The 14,412-nt window shown below is 51.9% G+C and overlaps 3 protein-coding genes across 3 annotated transcripts in view; 2 read left to right on the top strand and 1 right to left on the bottom strand.

Moving 5' to 3' along the window:
• PGP (phosphoglycolate phosphatase) overlaps positions 1 to 2,712 on the top strand; it is a gene marked incomplete at its 5' end in the record, with an annotated part of 3,206 nt that extends 494 nt beyond the window's left edge. The window contains one exon of the mRNA XM_010570619.1: positions 337 to 2,712. Within this exon, the coding sequence (XP_010568921.1) occupies positions 337 to 662 (326 nt within the window). The remainder of the gene's footprint in view (positions 1 to 336) is intronic.
• Positions 2,713 to 3,317: 605 nt separating this feature from the next.
• Positions 3,318 to 9,413, top strand: BRICD5 (BRICHOS domain containing 5). The gene is made up of 9 exons (XM_010570617.1): positions 3,318 to 3,372; positions 3,647 to 3,804; positions 4,061 to 4,134; positions 4,252 to 4,372; positions 5,793 to 5,924; positions 6,631 to 6,783; positions 7,049 to 7,156; positions 8,577 to 8,730; positions 9,226 to 9,413. Exons 1-9 carry the CDS (start codon positions 3,318 to 3,320, stop codon positions 9,318 to 9,320), a joined length of 1,050 nt encoding a protein of 349 aa, XP_010568919.1. The 3' UTR covers positions 9,321 to 9,413.
• Positions 9,414 to 9,509: 96 nt separating this feature from the next.
• Positions 9,510 to 14,363, bottom strand: MLST8 (MTOR associated protein, LST8 homolog (S. cerevisiae)). Its single transcript, XM_010570483.1, has 6 exons — positions 14,193 to 14,363; positions 14,012 to 14,087; positions 11,726 to 11,878; positions 11,407 to 11,531; positions 10,813 to 10,976; positions 9,510 to 10,257 (listed from the first exon to the last, which is right to left on the bottom strand). The coding sequence occupies exons 1-6, from the start codon at positions 14,336 to 14,338 to the stop codon at positions 10,139 to 10,141; spliced, it is 783 nt and encodes a 260-aa protein (XP_010568785.1). The 5' UTR covers positions 14,339 to 14,363; the 3' UTR covers positions 9,510 to 10,138.
• Positions 14,364 to 14,412: the final 49 nt, after the last annotated feature.

Genomic DNA, 14,412 nt, shown 5'->3' with positions numbered 1-14,412 from the left:
GGGTGGGGGGCGGCCGGTGCCTCGTCTGCCGCCCGGCGGGTGCGGGGAGGTTGCCCCGGCCCGTTCAAAGCTGCCCGTGGTGAGTCCTGGGGCATCTGGGCCTCCTCCTCCCTGCAGCCCCCTGAAAGAGGAAGAATCCATGTTGATCTGTACTCGGGGAGTAGCGGTTCCTTTTTGATCTCGATGCGGGACGGCATTCCCGCCTCCTGGCGCTGACCTATTCCTCTGCCTGTCCCGTCTGTGAAGCTGCGCCGTGCGGTTTTGCACCAGCCCCTGCGGGCACAGAGAGTCTTCTGCAGTCTCTAATCAGTGGTTTTTTTTCTCTTCTCTCCCTAGGGACTGGCTGCCTGGTAAAAGCAGTGGAGACGGCAGCCCAGCGCGAGGCGTTCATTGTAGGAAAGCCCAACCGGTACATGTTTGATTGCGTGGCAAGCGAGTTCGACATCGATCCCGCTCGTACCATCATGGTGGGAGATCGGCTGGACACAGACATCCTCATGGGCAACAGCTGCGGGCTCACCACCCTGCTGACGCTTACCGGGGTCACCACGCTGGACGAAGTGAAGGGCCACCAGCAGAGCGACTGTCCTGCCAGGCAGAGCCTGGTTCCCGATTACTATGTCGATAGCATAGCCGACCTTCTCCCAGCACTGGGGGATTAATAGAGCAAAATGCTTGCAGCCTCTGCAGCACTACCCCAAGGAGGGCCCCTGTTAATCACCCTGTGGCAGTAACGTACTTGCTAGGATACCACCCAGAGTTAGTAACCCTTAGCTTTTTAACCTTCCTGTCCTCTCGATACGATGTTGTTTACATCTCAGTCTTTAAATGCACTTTGAAACAAAGAGGGCATTATGGTGTCACCCAAGCCTTGGTGGCTTGGGTTTTGGGTTTTTTTAAATTATAAGCAACACATCTATCCAAATGTTTGTGATACTCGATGTCACGTTGTCCTCTAGACTGAGTTGAGGAAAGTAGAGCTGGTTGATCTGAGGAAAAGAACCCAATGTCTTGCGGTGTGTCCTCACCTGGACAGGCTGTGGCTCAGTCTGGTTTATTCAGGGAAATGACTCTTGGAGTGTGTAGTAACTTAGCAGCTGTGTTTGGAAATGCTTGCGGTGGCTGGCAGAATTAGTGTTTGGCTTTAGACTGATTTCCCCTCCCTCCCCCCGCCTTTTTTTTTCCGGATGGGGTCCTGTTTAGTAGTACAGCCCACTGCAAGCGCAACATCCAGTCGCAGAAGCTGAAATCTGTCTCCTTTATTTGACCATTGCAAATTGCACTTGTGATGCGGATTAGGATGATTCCACTCACAAAATAGAAACAGTGTCTTCTGTATACTGTATTTGTCCAAGCATTGGATGTATGTGTAAAGTACATGTACATACAAGAACTACCCTGATCCTAAATATATATCAGAATATATTTAAATTATAAATTTAAGTATAGTATATGGTAATATATCTTGTTTCCCAGAAGGGAGGATAAGAGGAATGTACTTCACTGATCACAGTAGATTTAATTCTCCTAAGCTTTTGCATTTGATAATGCAGAAAGTCTGTATCCACATAGGACTGTCCTTCACTACTGCTGCTTCCCAGAAATAACTGGATCGATTAGTACCAAGTTAGTTCTTGTGCTTCCCTCAGCATCAAAATAGCCGCTCACTTTGGCTTTAGCTGCAGAATCTGAATTGACGCTCAGTCCGCAGGGGATGGATGCAGTACACAGTACGGCTTTCCACCGAAATAATCCTGTGAGAGTACTGGCTGTGTGTGATGATGGCACGTGCTTCCTTTAAATAGCTGGGGTTAATAATATCTTCCACGTGTGTCTGGTAAGGGGGCCTGGCACCAGTTGCTTGTCTGAAGAGGAGTGCTTGCTTGCTCAGGTGATGATTTCATTGTGATCTTGAGGCGGGTTTGGGTGATGCACAGCTCAGGCTACGGGGTAGGTTTTTATGCTGGCTAAATTGAAGGCCACAGTTGAAAGCTTTTGTGTTACAGAATTAAGTGAAAAATTATATATGCAAATAACATGCTTTTATTCCATAGATTCCACTATCGGTAGTTAAATTTGAACACTGGCCTTCCTTCATCTCCCACTGTTCAGCTGGATAGCTCTAGCAGTGTGTCGACGCCATTTCCTTCCACTCAGGCACTTGAAACGAGTAGACTTGCCACATTGTCTGTACAGCAATAACCATGCAGTTCATACTGTCTTTTGGTGTTACCAGATTAGCTGCTCTTGTAAACGGGTGTTCGTTTGTAACTCAGAGTTGTGTAAGGAAGCGCGGATAATCTCTTCCCTGTTCCTGTCTCCAGCTGGAGGGCTGTGACTGTGTGGAGTCACAGAGAAATACTTACAGATAGAACTTCCACTTTATCTGGGTAACGTGGAAATGGACATTATGGATTTACTGCAGGTAGGGTCTGACTTAGCGATGTGTTCTTTGATTCAGTTCCTGTATCTGGTGCTTATAATTTCAGAATATGTCAAGTCAAGTAGTAAACGCCAGGAGAGGTGTTTAGCCTTGTTCAAGCATCGCACTGTCCCTGCCAAGTACTCTGCACTGTACAAGGGAACCATTACCTCGATTCACGTATGCTGAGATGTACTGGCGAAGGTGTCAATCGTGCTTCAAAACTCTGTATCAACTTCCAAACGGTTTTTAAGCCTCTACTTGAATTCACATTAAACTTACAAACCTGCTTTCCCCTGGCGTTGTCTTATTTTGTAGTCTTCTCTGGGAGGTTTGCTGCAGCTGTACTGTGTGGACGTTTCTGGAGTTAGGGATGCAGTTTGTGTTTATCATCTTTACTCCTCACATGCAGTATCAGGGAAAGAAATCCAAATCCTGGAGTGTATTTCTTTGGTTCAGGTCCCAGAGCTGTCTGGGGCTCTTAGCGTGGGCTGGGATTTGCCTCTTTGAGTAAGAGTACAGCACAGAGCAGAATGCAATAATCCTTTCACAAACTGTTTCATAGAGGGTTTTGCTTCGTTCCTGTGCCTTATATTGGGCAGGGTATAAATTAAAGTGAGAAAGTGTCCGCTGTGTGGCTGTTAAAATCTCTGGGGAGAGAACACCCTGTGTGCGTGTCACAGCTTGTTTTTCAAATTTCTTGAGCTAAGCTCTGCTGCACCAGAAGCCAGCTAGCAGGCTATTCTGTGAGGAGCGCTGCCAGCTCTCCAGTGTCTGTTTGCAGAAGCAGAACTGGTGGGTTGACCGTTTCAACATGGTTCCTGTTCTCGTCAGAGCTGCAGCACAGGACGCTGCGGACTTGCCTTCTCGGTTTTGCTGTTGTAAAGCAGTGACCATGATGGTGGTTCGACTCTCGCTGGCTGCAGCCTTCAGGTGTGTATTTGTCCAGAGTTTGAGTTCACGTCCCACAGAAGCAGCGTGCTGGGATGAGATGGTGATCTTCTAGCGAAATAGCTCATGTTTGACTTGCAGAAGGAAAGAGGCTGAGTGGGGAGAGGGATTGCTAGTACTTTGATGATGAGAAATTCTGGGATGAACTGCCCTCTTGGCCGAGTTTGATCAGTCCTGGGCCATGCTTGATGTGAAAATGTCTAAAAGCTGTATTTTCCCTTGATAGACACCATGTGAAGGAATTCTCTTGAGCTTTTCCTTGCCTCCATTCAGGTTACGTCTGGCTGGCAGGTCTCAAAAACACAAAGCTCTCTCAGGGGCTCCCGGACTGTGGAGAAAAACCACGGTCTGGCGACCTGGGAACGCTGTTCCCCGCGGGGTGTTTCTCATCACGGGACATGGGTGTTGGCATGAGCGCAGCTCAGGTTATGGTGATGACTTTGTAGCAGAGATCCTTTTTCCCCGGGGTCTGAAGGAAGCGAGGTCTGTAGGTGGAACACAAGCGTGTCTGTGCAGCCAAGGCTTGCAGGGCAGCAGTCTGCAGGATAAACAGTTGGCTGCAGCCCACAGAGCTCAGGCAGCACAAAGTTCACGTTGAAATGTAGAAATAACTGATGACAAGGGCAGGCTGCCACTTTTCTCTATTCATTGTGTCTCTTAATGAGACTTACCCAGTCCTGCTATTAGGGCCTGCCAGCAGGGAGGACCAACACAAAGCCCCCGATTGTCATCCACCTGCCCCCCGCCAGCCGGCTCGCAAGGTGAGCAGGAAGAGCGGTTTTATGCACTGATAGCATCGCTCAGCAGACCTGGGTTTTACCCCCCTTTCCCTTCTCCCCTCCCCAGGTGGCAACTCTACGGTTTCACCCTCCCTGTAGATCTGAGTTGAGGAACTCCTGGCTGGGAAGCCCTTTGGCCAAGACAGACACGTATTTACGTTTCGCGGATGCACGCTTAGGTTTCCCAGGTGTGCCTGGAGTTGGGGATGATGCACAGTCTGTGTGTTGTCAGGAGGCAGAGCTGCAGGAGCGAGCTCCTCATCTGAAGTGGAGGATGGAGGGTAGGACTGGCACTGGCGATGCTGTCTCTGCAGTGAGTATCCCTGGTCCCTCAGGTATCACAGAGAGAGTCCCCGCTCTGTGCTTGCTTGATTCCTCTTTGGAAGGGGCTGAGCTCCTGCTGTTCCCATGGGTCCTGGTAAGATTTTGTTCATGCCCAACCTCAGCACCCCACAGTTCAGCTCCTTGTAAGGCAGCTGACTCTGTCACCTGGATTTTCTTGTAAGTGCCCGGACTTACACGGCATAAACCAGTCATGTAACAAGGCAGGTCAGGTTAGAGGTGCCAAAGAACCCCTGCTTGCGTGCTGCAGAGCTGCTCGGGATGCATGTGCATGTGTGAACTGCGGCCTGCCGAGGGACAGGAGTCACTGGATTTCTTTATTTGCACCTTTCCCACCCAAGGGAATTTTGTTAGCTATAGAAAACTTGCCCATTACTGTAGGGCTTGGGCTCTATTGCGTTTGAATTGAGAAGCGTTCAGCTTTGCACAGTTTTAATTTCATTAAGACTCACTGCTTTTCTGGTGGAATATATCTGGACGTTACCTATTACCGAAAAAGATCAGTAACTGACCCAGAGGCTTGAAGAGCCCCTTCCTTGTGTGGCTGTAGCAAATCTAACCATGGGCATTTATTGAATTTCTTTATGTGCTTTAGAGGATTGAGAAACAGATTAGGTTTCTTAAGTGTGGGCTGTACAGTTGAGATTATTGAAAGTGCATTCTTTCCGGTTTGTAAAAATAATTTTATATGCCATTAAGTTAAATTTAATTGTTTCAATATAAGAATTAAAGTAAGTTTTATTAGAGCCACTAGAAGTGCCACACAACTACCAAGCTTTTTTGCTTCAAGTAACAGCTTGGTCTGCGTGGAGAACAACTCATCAGGAAAATAAAAAACCACGAAATGCACGTTGGGGCAAGGAAGCAGGATCACTCTGCATGGGATCTGTTTCGAATGCTGATGGTTCTCCTGGGGATTTCTGCTATAAAACAAAATAATTTAATTTGTTGCTAAATCACAGCAGCAGCAGCAGCCCCTGTTTGTGGAAAGCTTCCTGCTGCAGCCATTCCTCAGTGGGTCTGCAGCATTTGCGTGCTTCCCTGGCTGCAGGAGGAAAGTGCTCAACTGTGGGAGTGCTGGTTACCAGGATGTCGGATCTGAAACTCCAGCACTGTGGGATAAAAGCAACATTATTCCGGGGCTGCTGCGATGTTCTGGCAGTTCTACACTCAAACACCAGCAGTTTGCACGATGATTTGAGTCACAAGCGGGAAGTACATTTCATGGTGAAGAAGAATAACCAGCAGAAGGGTTGATTTTCACTCCTGTTCTTTCCTTTTTTTGCCTTGGTTCCCAGGACAGGAGGGCCGCAGCACACTTCACAACTCCATCCAGGACGTTCTGGATCATCTTGTCCATTGCCTTGTTTTTTGCAGTAGTTGGCATCAGCGTCGTGGGGGTTCTCAGCTTCTCCCCCAGCGCTGCCCAGGTAAGGGATCCCGATCGAGCAGGAAGCCGCCTCCTGCCCGCAGCCCTTATTTTTGTTAGAAACACTTGTTGGGAGAGATGAATGAGCTGGGATCAGGGCTGGGTTTGGGCGATTCCGGTCTCTGGAAGATGCAGGCAGCCTGCAGGCAGAAGGGCAGGAGGGTGCTGGCAGCGCTGCAGGCAGCGAGCTGAGCAGCGCCTGTCTCACCCCTGCAACGCGCCTGCCAGAAACCGTTGCTTAAATTAGAGGAGCTTCAGTGCATTGCTTGTAAATATAGCCACAAGCTGGTATTTTGCGAAGCAGGCACGTTCCAACATGTGGCTGTGGCCTCTGAGGCAAGGAGGGGGAGCCCGTTTGATGCCAGCAAGCTGTGCTGGCTGGAGAGGCAGATCCCAGCCTCCCCCTGCACGTGGCTGCGGCAGAGGCTGGCAAGACCCCTGGCCCTTCCTCCAGCACCCTGCTGCCAGGCAGGGTGGGTGCCTTCGGCGTGAGGGGCACTGGCACGTCTCCCCCAGCCCCGTGTGATGGAGAGCGGTTTGCTTCATGGATCTGCTCCCCTCCCTTGGGTCAGAGCTTGCTTCTCTCTGTTGCTAAGTAATTCAGGCAAGCCGGCGAAGGGTCCAGGTGGGGATGTCGGCGGGGAGACGCTGCCTGCGAGCACTGAACAGCTGATGGTTGGTGCTGCCCTCCTTCTCTTTGTGCCCAGGCTGGCTCGCAGCTCGTCCGGCTAACGCTCCAGGGCCAGCAAGACCCCCTGAGGAACCAGACAGCCTTGGTGGACAAGTCCAGGAGCACCGTGACCTACTACGTAACCTCGCAGAGTAACCACACCAGTGTGGTGCTGTATGACAGCAGGAACGTAAGTGTGTTGGGATAATTACCTGCCTCGCTAGCGTGGAAGTGAGCAGAGGAGCCCAGGCTGCTAAGAGAAGAGCTGCTGGGGTGGGAGCGGGAGGTGCAGGCCAGGAAAAACATCAACCAGCTACTGTTTGGTGCCTTTCTCTGCACCTTTAGTTAGGAAAGAGAACGCAGGGCAAAAGGAGGAATGTCCATTTTTATGGCTCTTAAGACAGCTGCGGGTGCATGCCACTGCCTGCTGTAAGGGGACATGATCTGTCTCACAGGGCTATGTGTGCTACAAGCCCATGGAGCAGCATACGTGCTACCTGAGGAGGATGGACACCTGGGACGTCCAGACCCTACAGACATCTCTCAACACGTCTGAGCAGAGAGTGAGCAGCTGCTGTGGCTGTTCCCCGGGGCGGCTGAGCGGACGGGGGTGATGAATTGGGCTTTGCACAGAGTACCGGCTCACTGAAGGCCCTTTTCTGCATGGATTTGTGTTCGCAGTGGTGACTCTTGCACACCAGCATCCCAAGTGTGGCTAAATGAGAGCACAGGCTCTCCCAGCCGGGGGTAGCAGCGGCAGCCCCCTGTTCTGTGTGATTCTGCTTGGAGAAGGGCTGGGTTGGTGTCTTGCATAGGAACAGAACTCTGCCTTGCAGCGCTGGGCTCAGCATGTGAGCTCAGAGCAGCAACTCCCGGTTTTACCAATATCCTATCTTCTGTAGGAAACATCAGAGTTGCAGGTCAGGGAAGGGGGCTGTGTCCCACAGAGGTGAAAAGCAGGGCTCTCGGAGGACCCGCTCCCACTGGATTCTGTTACTTGCTCAAAATTCTGGGGAACAAAAAACAAAGGGGGTTTGTTAGCAATTCACAGGGGAAAAAGTTGGAGTAAATCATCCATACAGACCCTCTGAACAAAACGTTAATGGATGCGTGGGCACGGGGCAGATTCTGTTTCAAGAAGACAGAAGGCCCCATTTTTTGTGCCCCTGCCATCTGCTCTCCATTTCCTTGGGGGCTCCTGGGGGGGCTCCTTGTCCCTCGCCTGCCGCTCCCACCCAGCCGGGAAGCGATGGGCAGGATTTAACCCAGAGGAGCGTAGGAACACGGCACCCATGAGAGCAGGCTACCAAAGGGGATGCAAGAAGAAAGCATCTGCCCGGCTCTGAGGCTCCTTAATGGAAGTAAAAGAATTGGTGGTGCCGGGGCTGCCAGCAGCCCACTCGCCCATCGAACGGGACGCGGCGCTGAGGAGCCCCAGCTCAGCCTCGTCCTGTCCCAGGCACCACAGGGCTGAAGGACACCGATTTGCATCACACCCGGTGCTGGGGACTCTGCTGCTGAGTGTGGAGAGGGGACAGGGCTGCCGTGGGTCACCGCGGCTGGGATGCAGCCGAAACCTGGGGGTGCCAGTGGTACCAGGTAGGCAGACGCAGGTCAGACCAATGCTCCTCTGCCAGCGGGCTGTGGCTGTTGTGATACCTGGCACAACGGGGTGTTTTAGCTCCAGGTCCGCGGACAAAGCAGCCCAGCAAAGGGCCTGGGAGGAACTGCGTCCCCCGCTTCCCAAGCTGCAGGGCTAGCGAGGGGCCACAGGCTGTCCCTGCTCCAGCCTCACCCCTGGGAGGCTGCTCCGGCCAGGGCGAGCATCCCGGTAGCCTGGTGGGATGGGGCAGCTGTCGGGAGAAACCTGCCCTTACTGCTGGGGTAGGGAGTGCTCCCTGCGTGCCTTGAGAGCGAGAGCAGTTCTGCGGGGCTGGAGGGCAACGCCAGGAGGGGCAAAATTAACAGGGATGTTTCTTTCAGGCTGATCAGCTGCTACATCAGAATAACGAGACCGAGTACTACCGGGAGTTCCTGGGCATTCTGGCGGGGGAACAGGTGGACCCCAAAAGCCTGGGGGAAGCTGTCCAGACCCTGTGTGAACAGACATCCATCTTCTGGGTCAGGAGAGGGGAAGGTGAGTTGTATGTGTCCCTTTGCAGAAGAGGGAAGCACGATTGTTTCTAGTACCCCTAAGAGGAGCAGGCTCTGCTGCACAAAAGCTGATGTACATCCCGGGACGGGCTGCCGAGGCCCAGGACAGGGACAGGTGACCTCTGGTTCAGTACCAAACCGTTGCTCGGCCATCACCAAGCGCTGGCTCGTACCCACAACCTGCAGTGAACCACGGTGCTGGCTGGGAAAGGCTCCGAGCCCCCTTCCCCAGGCAGCGCAGCGCAGCCTGCTTGCATGGCACAACCACAACACAGAGCAGTCCCCTGCGATGCTGTTGGCTTGTTACCTTCATGTTTGCCAAAAGCAGCCTGCCAAGCTCTAATTCTGTTCTTACTCCAGCTTTAATGAGAAAGGTCATTCCCTGAGGCTTTCCACTTGTTTGGCTCCCCAGGGACTAGTATCTGCAGGACTGAAAAAGCAATCATCTCACCTGCTTTTGTCCTTGCTCATTTGGCAGGTCCAGGGAAGCAGCGGCTGATCTACCTGTGCATTGACATCTGTTTTCCAAGCAACATTTGTGTGTCTATCTGCTTCTATTACCTCCCTGAGTAAGTCCTGCAGCTGCGGATGCCCTCTCACTGCTCTAAATACTTGAACTGGAGTCCTGAAAAGCCTCTGATTTCAACAAGGAAGGTAATATCTACAATATCCCCCAAAAGCTTCCTGCTGATTTCATGCTGCGGTTCAGGAGAGTTTAGAAAAATAACAGGACTCTGCTCAGCACTGTCAGTACAGACATTTTATTTGCAGCTGTGCTCCAGGGCTGCATCTTGTACGTAGGTATTAGGAGATACGGGCCTAGAGGAACCATGTGGAATAGCTAGTGTTTTAAGACTACATGCCCTGTTCAACACAAGGTCATTAAATTTTTGGGGGGTGGCTGGCTTTATAAGAGTGCAGCTCTCCAAGCAAGTCTGTGAAATATGCTTTGAATAAAGGGATTGCAAAACAAGAAAACAGCTGCCTTTCCTGTCTTTGCTCAGCCTCTTCCATCATTTAAAAAAGCTGATTTATTTTTTTTTTTCCACTCTGGGGTACAAGAACATCACAAAGCTGTCAGCAGCTGACGCCACAAGGATTCCTCCAGCTGAACTGTACCCAGCTTCCCTCTGTGGGACCGTGGCTCCCCCTCCCATTCCCTTTTGTCCACACAGCCTCCCTTAGAGGCCACACACGTTTCGGTAATGATCTGCTCAGAGCTGAAGACTGGTCTCACTCCAAGCAGATGCAGTTGCTTCTGCAAGAGACCGAGTCCTCTCCATCAGAGGAGGGGATGGTTACAAGTGTGTGTCTTGGGCTCCAGGGAGGGTGCTTGCCACTGTAAGACAAGGGAAAACAAGCAGAGGTCCTTTCCTTCCCACACATGACCATTATCCCAACACACTGTCGTTGAAAGCAAGGCAGACTACTGCTTTCTGGTGGCCGCTGTATTCCCTCTTGATCTCTCCTGTCTCCACACACCAAAGTCTGGCCAGGTTGTCAGAGGAGGCTGAAACAAAGTGAAAAGAGGAGTGGGATATACTGCATCACACTTTAAACTTTTTTTTTCTTTATTATTATTATAAGGAAGACTTTCCTCTTGCTTCATTCAACACAGTTGTTAGAGCTGTTCATGACAGGTAAGAGAGCTGTGCAGAGCAAGAAGCTTAGCGTGTTCCTGTATTACGTGGGGTTTTAATTACTTTGGAGAGAAGTTACTGTGGAAATTACAACATGTATATTTTGAAAGGACTGTCATGCTGCGTACTGCAAGCAGCATTGCTACCAGGTGAAATAAACTGCACACATGAAGATCATCTCTCCAGTTTAAACAGATGCCCTACTGCAGCACAGGCAAAAAGCTTAAGGGAGTTAGTAGACTGCATTGTGGGTGTGAGGCTGGGTGCTCTCACCTCACATACACTGGTGCACAAGGGTTGGCAATATCCCAGCTAGAGAAACTGGTAAGTCTTGTGCTAGTGCAGGGCCCTGCTGCTGGGGGCCTGGCATAGTCCAAATCAAGCGGTGGGCCAAGGGCAGGGGCAGGATTGCAGCAGTGCCTCACCTGTGACGATGTACTGGGAGTCCCCGGAGAATGCGCAGTCCCACATCCAGCCCCGAGACGTTTCTCCTGGGTTATTGCTCTTAATGCTCAGCTCTGTCATCAGAGAGAAGTTTGAAGTCCTCCAGATCTTACACGTCTGATCTGCAGAACACGTAGCTAAGAGCCTGCAAGGAAGAGACATGCGAGGGCAACCTCATCAGTCACGCTGTGCGCTTAAGGGGCTCTCATTAATGTGGGCCTGGAACGGTAATGAACTGGAGACCTGCGTTCATCTGCTTTATGAGATTCAAGCCAAACAGACTTGGTGAAGGAGGACACCAAGTCCGCCACTGCTCCTGGAGATCAGCAATTCAATCCCAGCTGTAAGAACAGCTCACAGCTGCAAAGCTGGCTGAGAGCATGAGGCTGGGATGCCACTGAGAGCAATCCAGTGCCGGCATGTCCCGTGCCTCCGGTCCCGCTCCTCCCCAGGGGACCTGCAGGGCAGTGTGAAGCCAGCATCAGCCAACAGCTGGAGGCACAACTGGCCTCTGCCTGCCCAGAAAGGATCATCTGTTCCCATCGCAGATAGGCGAGGGGCTGGCATGCACTCACGTGGAGTCGGGGCTGAACTTGCACTGGAGGGCGTAGCGGTTGTGCGCAGGGATCTTGGTCTTGGGGATCAGCTGGGTCACCTCCTCTCCAATGCCACCCGTCAGGTTCCACACGTAGCAATTTCCCTGTGGCGAGACAGGGGAATCTGTGGCCGGGCTGGTGGTCACTCACCCAAAAGCAGCCTGGATTTTCCACACCCGACCACAGCACAGCAAAGTCGGTACATGCAGACCGGCTGCCTCTGCCCATGGGAGGCACAGCCCAGCAGCTGCCGGAGCACCGTAAATCCCATCCCACGTTCGAGGCTGTCAGAGCTCACCGAGCTGTTAACGGCCGCCATGTAACTGGCATCAGGGTCAATGTGAACCGAATTCACAGAAACTTCAGGCTCTGGAATCAGCTGCTCGTTGTGGTCAGTCTTCAGGTCCCAGATGTGAATGGCACCACTCTGATCACCCACAATTAGCTCTGCCTGCAAGAAAACAGCAGCCTCGTCTGAGGAGAACCCCGCAAGCTGATGCCCAGCCCATGCCCGTGTAGCACCACATGGCACCTTGCTCTGGATTTAAGCATCAGGGTCCTGTTCTGCCTAATTATTCCCCAGCACAGGGCTGTTTCAGAGCTCCAGGGGCCTGTTGACTGCCCCTGTGCGCTGAGAGCAAGCACAGTACTCATCTCACGTTACACTCTGCAAAAAGGCTGTTTACCTTTACAGAAGTGTTTGCTAATTTTATAAACCCCAGAGCAGACAGCGTCTGCCTGATTTCCAGAACTGTTGCATGGCTACAGCTCCAAACAACATCCACAGAAGCCAAATGATTTTCAGCATGTCTGAGAAGCAGGCATTAAGATGCAAGTTGGCCAGTGAACAACTGAAGCACTCAAGAGTGTACTGATACCTGAAAAACACAAGCCTAAATGGTTTTTTTTTTTCTCTCTCTCCCCTTCTCAGGGGAAGGACAAGAGCCAGCTGAAGGTCAGGAGTTCTGGCTCCGATCCCATGCTGAGACCAGAAGACAATGCTGGCGGCTCTCCACTAAAACCAGGGCTTTTATCGACAGTCTTGCGCTGTCCATAATTTTAGCAGAATCCCTAGAGGAGATCAGGTCATCAGGCGCAGCTAATCTTGTACCTGTGAGCAAAAGCTTGTTTCTGAGGAAGACAATCATCGCTCGATATATTTAGCTGACTGCACAGTGCAGAAGCATCTTCTGGACACCTCAATCCTTAGCCCCCTCTTAGCAGGTGTTAAGTGCAATTGCTAAAGCTGTCACGGCTTTACCCAGGCCATGAGAAATCTCTCTCGGATAACTAGATCAGCATCACTGCAGCAGGGAATTGCAGAGCGATGAAGCTATCTGAATAAATACTGCCACCTTTGGACTAATTAACTGCGTTCCGCTCACAAACCAACACTTCTCCTGCAGCACAGCAGCACGTTGGCTAGTGATTATTTGACATGTAAGATCTATGTACAACAATAATATTTGTTTTAACATGATGCATTCTCACAGCACCAGCACTATAGGTGCATCAGCAGTATTTGGATAAAGTGTGTTCCAAATAACTGATCTCGAATCTGGTCCAAAATTCCAGGCCTGCAAAATTAAACCTTTGCAAAATCAAATGCAAAGAAACGTTTCTACTACTCAGCTTTTTAAAAAGGTTTGCGCTGCCATGTCTGCAAACAAACCCTGCAGCACTGTGAATATAAAATGGACCAGACAGGTTATTAACACTGCAATGATATGTATTGATTTTCACCGCCGTCCCCTCTAATGCACCGCACTCCCTTTTAGCTTCGTTTCTCAAACCCCAGCCATCCCTCTGTTTTATCGACAGCTTCTGAACCAACTGGTGAATCTCCAACAAATCTGACCAAGGTCCTGAAGGTAATGGGGGCCACAGGCCCAGAGATGCTTTTTCTTGGCAGTGGTGCCACTCTCAAGATTCCCAGCCCACCCCATGCCACCAGTTGCACTCCCATCACATTCCACCACATCCCCTTGGTTATGTTCTTGGGATACAGACGGCCCCAAAGGAGTATTTCCTCCTATGGGATGAGAGGCCCAGCACAGCCGCTATGCTGTCCCTTTGCAACAGCCACCAGGTAATTAGCACAACTGTGCTGGCTGGCAAATGAGCTCAGCGGACAAAGCCCCCAGGCTGCGGCATGGACACCTGCTGCAGGCACAATGTGAGCCTGCGGTACCTGCTCTCCCCCAGCACCACTGTTCGGGGAGGTCTGCTCCACCGCACAAAGCAGCGTTGGCTTTCCTGGGGCAGACGGAGGGACCATGCGTCTGTCATGCCGGCTCCCGTGTTGCGTGGGCTCTGTTCTCCCACTGACCCAAAGCTCCTGGCACCAGCAGCTCAGCAAGGGACCAGGCAGATGGGCAGCCTGGATGCGGGAAGCCAGCTGCTGCTTATCCAGCAATGCCACCAAGAACTTGTGGGTCTGTGCCACCAGGAAGGCCGCCCTCCCCAGCCAGCCCCCAGATTTTTTGCCGCGTCCGCCAGTATAAAACTCCGCAGCCCCTCAGGTTTACCCGGAGGAGCCACAGCAAAGCACGAGCTGGGAAATCACGGAGAGGCCAGTGCTCACCTGGTTGGGGTGCAGGCAGACACAGTTAATAGGAGCGTTCACCTGGAAAATCCGCTGGCACTGGAGGTTACGAGACCTGCAACAGAACAGTGAGGAAGCAGCGCGTTTAAGAGCGTGCAATCTCTCTCTGGGGTGCTGCCAGAGGCGGGTTGGGGGGGGTCACACCGCCGCCTCTGCCCACCTCAGGTCCCAAATCCTGGCCATGCAGTCCTCCCCGCCCGTGTACATCCACCGCCCGTCCTCGTGGAAGCCCACGGAGGTGATGTTCTTGCTGACGCCGTCGTAGTTAATGACGGGGTTGGGGTTGTTGGAGTTGAGGTCGTACATGCGGATGTGCTGGTAGCCTGCAACAACGACCGGGCAGGGGATGACCGACGTTCCCCCGACCCGTGCCCGGGGCG

Source organism: Haliaeetus leucocephalus, unplaced genomic scaffold (assembly GCF_000737465.1).
Source record: "Haliaeetus leucocephalus isolate CR32 unplaced genomic scaffold, Haliaeetus_leucocephalus-4.0 Scaffold295, whole genome shotgun sequence".
In the NCBI taxonomy this organism is placed as follows: domain Eukaryota; kingdom Metazoa; phylum Chordata; class Aves; order Accipitriformes; family Accipitridae; genus Haliaeetus; species Haliaeetus leucocephalus.
The sequence above is the reverse complement of the archived record's forward strand: the minus strand, read 5'-3'. Positions and strand labels throughout refer to the sequence as shown.

What these genes read in the sequence shown, in the direction of transcription:
- BRICD5 (XM_010570617.1), top strand. Translation starts at nt 3,318, where the DNA reads ATGATGGTGGTTCGACTCTCGCTGGCTGCAGCCTTCAGGTGTGTATTT. An exon ending in TCTCCCCCAGCGCTGCCCAG is followed by an intron (nt 5,925 to 6,630) that starts GTAAGGGATCCC and finishes CTTTGTGCCCAG; the next exon opens with GCTGGCTCGCAGCTCGTCCG. An exon ending in TGCTGTATGACAGCAGGAAC is followed by an intron (nt 6,784 to 7,048) that starts GTAAGTGTGTTG and finishes TCTGTCTCACAG; the next exon opens with GGCTATGTGTGCTACAAGCC.
- MLST8 (XM_010570483.1), bottom strand. Translation starts at nt 14,338, where the DNA reads ATGTACGACCTCAACTCCAACAACCCCAACCCCGTCATTAACTACGAC. An exon ending in TGGCGGCCGTTAACAGCTCG is followed by an intron (nt 11,532 to 11,725) that starts GTGAGCTCTGAC and finishes GTCTCGCCACAG; the next exon opens with GGAAATTGCTACGTGTGGAA. An exon ending in AAGTTCAGCCCCGACTCCAC is followed by an intron (nt 10,977 to 11,406) that starts GTGAGTGCATGC and finishes TCTTCCTTGCAG; the next exon opens with GCTCTTAGCTACGTGTTCTG.